Source organism: Macroventuria anomochaeta (genome assembly GCF_010093625.1).
Source record: "Macroventuria anomochaeta strain CBS 525.71 unplaced genomic scaffold BU25scaffold_15, whole genome shotgun sequence".
Classification (NCBI taxonomy): Eukaryota; Fungi; Ascomycota; class Dothideomycetes; order Pleosporales; family Didymellaceae; genus Macroventuria; species Macroventuria anomochaeta.
This window is the reverse complement of record NW_022985376.1, coordinates 369,100-379,214: the sequence shown is the minus strand read 5'-3', so window position 1 is coordinate 379,214 and position 10,115 is coordinate 369,100. Positions and strand designations below refer to the sequence as shown.

General features: G+C 49.1%; 2 protein-coding genes across 2 annotated transcripts; both read left to right on the top strand.

Annotated features, from left to right (window-relative positions):
- Window positions 1-3,045: 3,045 nt before the first annotated feature.
- On the top strand, window positions 3,046-4,279 carry BU25DRAFT_392329 (uncharacterized protein; the record flags this gene model as incomplete). Its single annotated transcript, XM_033704650.1, has 4 exons — window positions 3,046-3,550; window positions 3,593-3,771; window positions 3,827-3,913; window positions 3,962-4,279. Coding segments are annotated over 4 exons (1,089 nt in total), but the record flags the coding sequence as incomplete, so codon positions are not given.
- A 2,303-nt stretch (window positions 4,280-6,582) lies between these two features.
- On the top strand, window positions 6,583-6,949 carry BU25DRAFT_410538 (uncharacterized protein). The gene is given in 2 exon segments (XM_033706317.1): window positions 6,583-6,648; window positions 6,659-6,949. 1 exon segment carries the CDS (start codon window positions 6,688-6,690, stop codon window positions 6,862-6,864), a length of 177 nt encoding a protein of 58 aa, XP_033562090.1. The 5' UTR covers window positions 6,583-6,648; window positions 6,659-6,687; the 3' UTR covers window positions 6,865-6,949.
- The last annotated feature ends 3,166 nt before the right edge of the window (window positions 6,950-10,115 follow it).

The following is a 10,115-nucleotide window of genomic DNA, read 5'->3' as shown; positions in this document are numbered from 1 at the left end:
TCTACACCCTTATCTCCAACAAGCCTGAACCATCCTTCCACCAATCCTTCCATCTCAGAGAGCAGTTGGTATCCCCAGCTGGCCCCCTCTCACACATATTGTTGACTTTGATATTCTGCTGGTGCTCACCTTCCTGCAGTTGTACATTCCCTACTGCTTGCTCTCCGCACCCTCTTGTGAGAGGGGGCTGTCAAGACTCAGGTCCAGCCCATTGAGCCAAGCAAGCCAAAAGGTATCATGGCTCACTCTAATGGTGAGCTCTAGCAGGAACAGTACTATATCACCAGCCAGGCCTGACAGTAGGCACTAGTCTGGTTGGTTCTCAGGGACAAGTGTAGCATGAAGGAACAAGGGGTTGATCACTTAAGCAAAGCTCGGAGTGATCAGGGGTAGATGTTTAGTCAAAGACCGTGATGGCTGGGTGCAATGAGTAGTACAGAGTTGTCACGGTATCCTCTCCAGATCCCCTGACAATATCCGGATCCGCTCCGTACTGTCCCTGACCGTACGCACCAAATCCCCAGCGTCCTTACACGCCTCCGAAGCGGACGTACAACCTCCAGTCACCTCCAGAGCGGACCTGCAACCTCTGAAGCAGGAGTATTAGAATTTTGCAAGCCCCGCTCTGGGACTTGCAACCCTAATACCTATCCAACTCAGTTCCGATTATTAACCGGTAACCAAACAAACCCACACGTAAGTATATAGACTATTGCTGGTAGAGTTCTGTTCAGTACACAACGTCTTGTACCTACTTAGATACCGTACGTAGTAATTGATTTAGACTCCTAGCGAGTCCTAAAGGGCCTACTCGTAGCATCTTCGTGACAATCGAGCACACAATGGCCAGAAAACGGTAGCAATTAATCTTATGAGACCACCCCCCATTGTTACTAAGCTTGCTGTCACAGATACCCTTACAATGATGCCATAAGGGCAGCGTGTCTACTTGCTATATACATGAGCAGAGGATTGCTCAGATTGCTCAGATTGCTTGTGTTGAGTATACTGACCGTGCCAAGTATACTGCTCGTACTGAGTATACCAATCGTACCGAGTATACTGATTGTACCAAGTATACTGCTCATGTTGAGTATACTGACCATGCCAAGTATACTGCTCGTACCAAGTATACTGCTTGTGCCAAGTGTTGCCAACACGGCCCACTGCTCGGGTTGCTTGAGTTGCTCCACTGAGAGTGATGATCATACTGAGTATTGCCAATGTGGCCTACTGCTTGGATTGATTGATACTACAGTTCCTCAGCTCCTCTTGTATTGTTGCATAGTCCTGTTTGTTCAGTGTTGTTGCGGGTTGCCCTTTGATCGTAACATTCCCTTGCACAGCAGAGTGCACATTGGCACGTAAACTCTCCCTTGGTAGTGTAGGAGTTTTTGCCTAGGGAGTGTATCCTGATCGCACGCTAGAAGCACCTTTTTAGCAAGCTGTTCCCATACATCCACGGAGAAGGCGTCCTTTCTTTGTTCAGTGTGGATGAAATCAACGAATGACCCAGGAGTATTGTCCAACGCTGTCTCGGTTGCAACAGCCACCATTCCTGCAGACCGAGGCACGAAGCTTTGCATCAAGCTCGCGCTAGCTTACTCCCAGCCATCAAGCTGGAGGCGCTAGGCTCTTGTCATGCTCCTCACAAGTGACAGAACAGACTAAGGCGGCTAGGTCATCACAGCCCTCGGTTGTATGCAGGGTTCCCGCATGCTTTCCGCAGGGGTCCTTGGTGATACGTGGTTCTCCTAACCCCTGCATACACTTGACTTTTGGAAATGTCAACACCTCAATAAGCCATGGCTCCCCTGCTTTCTTCCCAAGCGATGCAACTAAAAGCAAACCAAACTCATGCCGACTAAGACAACAATCTGAACAGCACTCACAGCTCAGTACCATCTTTCGTTAACGAATGAAAGAAGGCATGTCACCCGACCCATCCAAACACAGGGTACGGTTACAAGGTATGTAATGTTGACGTAATCTTTGTTTAGCATCCATTGAGATCGTACTGCCCGTCTCCAAGCATCATCAGCCTTATATCCGTCTTCGTCTTGATCGCTTTCCACAGCCACGTGCCTGGCCTGCTGCCGTCCCAAGGTCTTGGTGGCGAAAATATGCTTTCCTCGTGATCATCTGTTTGCGGGAGGGCGTGTACCGTTGGCGGCCTAGATGTTGTGCTTTGCTAGTCAGTGCATCTGCTGCAGGAACATCTAGGTCTGCCTAGGCTGTTGGCTCGGATCTTTTAGTTCAGGCACGAGCCGTCTGTGAGGCGCCAGCAAGCCATCAATAAAGATGGCCCCAGTTATGCGATCTTCGCTTAGCAATGTACACTTTCACAGGGGAAAATAATGTTCCACCTCCGTGCGCTGCATAGGGCCAAATAACTAATAGGAACTGAGGAAGGGTTCGGCAGAGTCCTGACAGCGCACGTGGTACGATGTCGCGGGCAACGTCGTCCACGTCCGAGTTCCCAAACATTCGTCTGTTGATCGAGCAATACCTCATCTTCTATGACATTGCTAAACTCCCCGTTTCCTCTAGTCCTTGCAAGCCCAAGTCCTCTTCTTACCAAATTGGGGGTTTCTTTTTCATCGGCTAACACTGCCCTTTGACCATATCCAGCTATTGTTGGTTTACTTAGTGATTGGAACCGTTATGTACTGACTCGTACCATCACGCGAGTTCTCTCCCTTGTTCAATCTGCACTTTCGATGGTGCCCAAGGCTTTTACACCGTCAGTTTTAGTCTTGTGAGGAATTCTGAAGGGTTCGGTTGCAAAACGGTCCAATCTTGGCATGAGGTGGAGGTAGTGTATTCTTGGTATTCGAGTGGTGGTGAGGCTCGTCGAACTCAGCTCGCCATAGCACTTCGAGGCCAACGTTATGCATCTAGTGTATCGGCACCTCCGCTCGAGTGTCTTATTTACCTCCTACATGAATGACTATAAAGGTCGTTTGTGCCCAGGTACAGAGGTACTCATCAGCATCATTCGCTGCCATCTTCTCCTCAACCTTGTACCATTCCTCGCCGTTCATCATGCATCTGGTTCACGCTTTCGCGGCTTTGGCCGTGACAGGCTGCGCAGCTGCCCTGCCTCAATCAATTCCCCTCGATAAAGTCGCTGAGATCCCCGCCGCGCCAATTACGGAGACCCCGCTTGGTGAGGGTGCTGGTACTAAGGCTATCCCGTATGCTCCTGATGCTGTGGTTGCCGACACGTTCGCCTCAGTCCTTGCGGATCCTGCGTCTGCCGACAAGGCACTGAAGCGGAGAGGTTGGGACTGTTCAGCACAGCCTCTGGGAGCAGGGCCAGTTCCAAGCCCTGATACTCCAGAAGCTTTCCTGGCCATGGAAGAGTTTTCGAACGCTGCCAACGATGCCCCCGTGCCGGCTGGCTACGTCAACAAGTTCAAGAACCTGAAAGGCAGCAACAATGCCGTAGCGTATCTTGGATACAATACCTTGGACACCTACGATACTCAAGCCTGCGCAGACTCTTGCACTGCGAAGCAAGGATGTTCCTCATTCAATATCTGCAAGTGTTACTCCTTAAAGCATTAGCTTTTACTAACATCGTCTACAGTCTTTGAGAGGGACCCCTCCGTAGTTCCTGCCGATTCCTGCGCCAATCCCGCTAGTACTTCAGTCATCAAGTGTGTGATGTGGGGTAGCCCTATCACCGCCGAAACAGCTGTCAATACCGGACAGTGGCGCAATGACTTCCACGTGGTCATTGCTGGATCAAACGGTATGCCTCCGAATGTAGAATATGGGCAAAACGCAAGTTTTCTAACGATATTTAGGCTATGTCAGCGAGCGGGTGGCTCCTGTTTCTGGCTACAGCGGCGAGTCTCTTGGTAACGTCGCAATCAATGCCCCAAGCGACTGCAACGGTGACGATACTGTACGCACTGAATACCTTATCCTCATACAACCGCTGACTCCTGTTTAGTACATGGGCTATAAACTATTCAACGATGGTCAGCCATTTGAACCCGCCCGTTGCGCTGCTGCATGCGAGGCTGAGACCAAGTGGAACGTCGAGCATCTCAACAGCCGCATGTTGTGCAAATTCTTCAACACTTACGTCCTCATGAAAAATGGGGAGCCACAAGGCCAGTACTGTTCGATGTATACCCAGAAATGGGAGAAGAACGTCGCTGTCAATGATGGTCAGTGGCGTGGAGAGGACCACTACACGATCGCGTCCAGTTATTCCTACTCCAACACCACTGATCCTGGAAAGCCTAAGCTCCCCTGCGATGTCGCCGCCGCAAAGTCTGCCATCGTTGCCTCATCTCTACAGCCGTTCTGCTCTACCCTTCTTGGATACACTACTCCGGTTTCGACTGTTATCGCCACCGAGTTTACCACTGTGCCCGCTACTACTGTTGTGAACACCATCTCGCCAGTAACTACGACCACGACGACAGTCACTCAGGCTCCTCAAAAGCGCGATGTTGCCAATCCAGCCACGCCTGCCGCTCTTACCACCTTTGCTGCCAGTGCTGTCTCTGCGGCCTGCAGCCTCCAAGCTACGCCCGTTACAGAAACCTCTACGACTTCTACTACGGCCGTCGCGACCGTTAGTTCCGGCACTGTAGCAACAACCACAACTCTCCCTGTCCGCACTACTATCGTTACTTCGACAGTTGCACCAGCACCTACCTGCACTGCTAGCGGCGACAACATCATTCAAAACGGTGGCTTCGAAAGTGGCATGTCAGCTTGGTCACAGACTATCTACGGCGCTAACAACGCACCGGCGGCTTGGGGAGTGGTTGGGGGTGGCTCCAGTGGCGGCGCCTCCTACAGTGTAACAGCTAGTAACGCAGGCACCGGCACTATCCTGTCCCAACAGCTCAGCGGTCTGACCAAAGGTGTTAAGTACACTTTCTCGTACAAATACCTCGTCACGGCCTCTCCAGCTAGCTCAATCTCCTGCTCTGCATCCGGCACAGGATTATCCTCGAAGAGCACGACAAGCGACGGGCGCGTTAACTCCTGGATTTCAGGTCCCACAGAGAGTGGAAACACTTTTGTGGCTACAGGAACCACCGGGTTGCTACAGTGCTACTTTGTTTCAAAGGGTGCCCAGTCATTCCGCCTTGACGAGATGTATGTGGGGTGCTAGAGAGAGTACTGTAACAATGTAGAGCTTAGGAAGGCAGGAAAGTCTTGGAGGGGTTCTTAGTCAATCACGTAATATTAATTCGTTGAGCTTCTTCTTTACAATCTTTCTCTAGCCTAATTTTCTTTTAACTCTTCTTCTTCACTTTACTTAAACGAAACGAACTAAAAGAACTAAGTTACGGAGTATACAAAGCTCGTGGCAACAGTGCACCTTCTAAGAGAGGAAGTGCCTGTTACATTGATATTTCAGCCACTAGCTCTGGCGTACTCATACGCCCTAGCAGATACTTCTATCCTATGGCATATCTATCATTTGCATATCACGTGAGCCGCATTATACAAATTAAAGATGCTACCAATCGCTGTTTTGTATATGCATGAATCATTCCAAATAAGGCTAGACGTAAAAGCCGAGGGCTACCTTGCATGCTCCGTAGAAATGTACTATAAGGTGTTCAACCTTGTCAATCAACTTTGTTATTGGAATCTCACTTGCTCTTGAGCCAGACAGTATACTCTGTACTACTCATTGCAACCAGTTGCCACAGTCTTTGACTAGACAACTACCTGACTATTACAAAGGTTATTACAACCTGCCCAGATAGTCTACCCCTGACCACCCAAGCATTGCTTAGGTGACTGTCAACCCCTATGGCTTTCTGTACCTATGCTCATCCCCAAGAACCAATCAAATAGTGCCTATGAGCTTTGCTTAAGGCACAAATCGTAACAGGTATGTTGGATGGTAGGAAGATATTACAAAGTTGAGTAGGTCATAGACAAGAACTTCGTCAGTAGTGATGTGAATGTACAAGAGCAGTACTGTTGGAAGATTGTATTCTTGACTACAGAGATGCTAACCATGCTGCACAGGGTGTATATATATCAAGCAATTCTGGAAGGTTAGTGGGTTAGTGGGTTAGTGGTTGTGGTGGCCCACTAATCCACTAACCCTTAGCCATGTGACCCAGCCATGTCCTACCCAAGCCTAAGTCGTAACCCTTACCGTGTAACACTTCCGCATCCCCTGCATCACATGGAATGCTGTGTCCATCTCAACAGGTTCTGGTGCCCTGTCCTTGTAGTGTTCATTTGTAACAAGCACCCATTTGTCAGCTCCCATTTGTCAGCTCCCATTTGTCATCTTCCATTTGTCAGTTTGCATTTGTCAGCTTGCCATGAACCCCCTTCTTCCCACCTCTAGATAGCTCTCACTCATGCTTGCAATTCAAATTCAATCCACTCCCTCAATTCAATACTTCAACTTCACTCCTCAACTCACTCCTCAACTCACTCCTCCTTGATCCCTTCTTTATTATTTATCCCTTCTATCACTTGTGGTATTCCCACGCTTGGACCTTTTGTAAGGAGGTGCCTTGCTGTCATCCTGACATGGCTTGCAGCCAATAACAATCCACCCAGTCACACCTCATGGAACATCATGGAACCTCATGGAACCTCATGGAACATCATGGAATCCCATGGAACAACACAGAATCTTCCAGTTGCTGACAAATGCTGACAAATGATTACAAATGATTACAAATGCCAATGTATCTAGAACATTCCAGAAGCCAGCAGTCTGTCTATAAAGGCAGCCTGCCCTCCTGCTCAGATAACTCATGCTTGCAATTCAAAACTCAATCCACTCCTTCAATTCACCTCAACAACTCCTTCCTCAACTCACTCCTCACTGATCCTTTGTGGTATTCCCACACTTGATCCCTTCTTTATCACTTATCCTTTTTACCACTTGTGGTATCCCCACACTTGGTCTCCCCTACACCCTTATCTCCAACAAGCCTGAACCATCCTTCCACCAATCCTTCCATCTCAGAGAGCAGTTGGTATCCCCAGCTGGCCCCCTCTCACACTTGCACTATGCCTATATATTAGATGCAGAGCCCAATATCAGCAGTTATGCTGATATTGATGTACTTTTTGGCCATTTGGCACAATGGGGCTCTGCATTGTTACACCTTTCCACACCCTTACCTCTAACAAGCCTGAACCTTCCTTCCCCCTATTCATCCATCTCAGAGAGCAGTTGGTATCCCCAGCTGGCCTCCTCTCACACGTGTCCTAACTGCTCAAGTCGCTCAAGTTGCTCAACTGAGAGTGATGATCATACTGAGTATTGCTGATGCAGCGTCACTGCTCAGGTCAATTGATAATACAGTTCCTTGGCTCCTCTTGTATCATTGTGTAGTCCTGTTTGTTCAGTGTTATTGTGCAAGTTGCTCCTTGATTGTAACAGTATGCAGGCCTGCTCCGGAAGTGACTGGGGGTTGTATGCCCAGTTTGGAAGTACCAAGGCCTGTGCTGTTGCCAAGGCGCTAATACTGGGCCTAGCCCATTACATAGCGTCACAAAGGGCTAGCGCTATTGCTCTGACATGTGACAGCCTACTTCACTACAGCACTGTAACAGGATTACTGTCACAAAGATGCTACGAGTAGGCCCTTTAGGACTCGCTAGGAGTCTAAATCAATTACTACGTACGGTATCTAAGTAGGTACAAGACGTTGTGTACTGAACAGAACTCTACCAGCAATAGTCTATATACTTACATGTGGGTTTGTTTGGTTACCAGTTAATAATCGGAACTGAGTTGGATAGGTATTGGGGTTGCAAGTCCCAGAGCAGGGCTTGCAGAATTCTAATACTCCTGCTTCAGGGGTTGCAGGCCCGCTCCAGAGGTGACCGGAGGTTGTACGTCCGCTTCGGAGGCGCGTAAGGACGCTGGGGATTTGGTGCGTACGGTCAGGGACAGTACGGAGCGGATCTGGATATTGTCAGGGGATCTGGAGAGGATACCGTGACAGTACCCCCCTTCTAAACTGTCACATTGGGGTCATCAGAGTACGGGTTTGGTTCGGATGGGTATCGGGCGTGGAATTGTCCAGCTGCTGTATTGTCATGCAGGGCTTCAGCCGGTTCCCACAATAGTTCGTCATAGCCGGTCCAACGGGTCAGGTATTCATATTGGCGTCGTTTTTTGTTGTAGCGGATCTTCTCAACGCTCTCAACAACGTATTCGGGCTCTCCGTCAACAATAACGGGATCAGGTGGTGGGTTCTGCTGGCCAGGTAGGTACTCTGTATTGGGGGTGGCAGGTCGGAGCAGAGACACATGGAATACTGGGTGTATTTTCATGCTATCAGGCAGTTCCAGTCAGTAGGCATGGGACGAGACCATCTGCGCTACCTTATAGGGTCCGAGGTTCTTCCAGTCCAACTTCTTTGACTGTTGGTTAGTCCGGATATTTCGGGCATCGAGCCAGACTCAATCGCCTACGGCATACGCTGGGGCTCTGGAACGGGTCCGATTCGCATACTCTTGTTGCGTAGCTTGCGCCCAAAGTAGTTCTTCTCGGAGGTACTCCATCAGGTTGCGGATCTTGTCTATCATTCGGTTTGCATCGGCTACCTGTATGGCGTGATAAGGCGGCCTTGTTGTCTCCGAAGGGGGTTCGAAACCCATCCGGGGATGTTGTCCATAGTTAGTGAGAAATGGGGAGACTCGCATTGATTCAGAAGTTGTGTTGTTGGCTTCGAATTGGGCAACTGGTAACCAATTAACCCAGTCATTGTAACAACACAGGTAAGAGAGGACTCCGATATGGGTTCGAATCCGCTACAAGGTGTATGGGAGCACTGGGATAGATAGAACTAGGAGTAAACCTCTATTCCTATAGGTCTTGTACGAAAGGATACTCAAAAACTATCTACCATAACTATGTACACTGCCCTGCTTATATATCTAACAGCTCGATGTAGCTCGGGGGATACCGGTAGGTAGTAGGGTAGGGATCGGTTAGGAGTCGGATAGCAATCGTGTGAGTAGTATGAGGAAGAAACGGTTGGTACGGTTCTTACAGTCATCTTGCTGATAGTTTGTGTACGAGCGGAGGACTTGTTCCATTGCAGCGTTAGCGTTTTCGGTTTGTCCGTTGGTCTGCGGATGGTATGCAGAGGACAATTGGGCTTCGATCTTCAGCTGTTTGCACAGTTCGTCCCAGAAGGCGGAGACAAACTGGGTACCTCTATCGGATACTATTGTGTCGGGCAGGCCATGGTGTACCCAGACGTGTTGGTAGAACAACCGAGCTACGGCTGGGGCAGTTATGGAGGCGCAGGGGATCAGGTATTGGTACTTAGTCAGGCGGTCTACAACAACCATAGCGTTTGTACACCCTTCCGACTCGGGTAGGTCAACCACAAAGTCAACGGATAGATCTCTCCAACTTCGTTCCGGTATCGGTAACGGTTTTAATAACCCGTGGTATTTCTCACGCAAAGCCTTTGCTTTGCGGCACGTGTGGCAGCAGGAAACAAATCGTCGTACTGTATCAAACATGCGTGGCCAGTAGTATTCACGCTGTAGGATCTCGAGTGTCTTTCCTCTGCCGGGATGTCCACCCACAGGGGAATCGTGTACGTATCGGAGTAGCTTAATCTTCATTTCATCTGTGTCTGGGATAACAAGTCGGTCTCGGTAATACAGTCTACCATTTTGGTCTTCACAGTCGCTCAGGGTGATCAACTTTGACCATTGGCTGCCGTCTCGGAGTAGTTTCAGGATATCTTGAATGAACTCATCGTTTTCATATTCTTCTTGAATGATCTCCGATATCGTACGGCTAGTTTTGGTCAGGTTCAGTTCCGTAAACAGTCTGGGTCGGAGCAGTGTCTGATTGCGGGCCTGTTGGGCTTGATCCTGAGCTGTAACGTCCTAGGATTGTCTAGTCAGGGCATCGGGCTTTTCTCCATCCTTGCCAGGTCGGTACGTTATCCTAAAGTTGAATCGGGACAGGTATTTGGACCAACGTGCCTGTTGGTGGCTGAGTTGCTTAGTGGCTGTAAATTGATTGATAATTTGATTGATTGGTTTAACGTCCTATCTGAGTCTAAGACTATGGAAGACGAGAGTAGCAGTAGCTCCTCTGGTAATGCAAAGATTTAGTTACATGA

Coding starts and splice junctions, on each gene's coding strand:
- BU25DRAFT_410538 (XM_033706317.1), top strand. CDS start 6,688: ATGCCAATGTATCTAGAACATTCCAGAAGCCAGCAGTCTGTCTATAAA.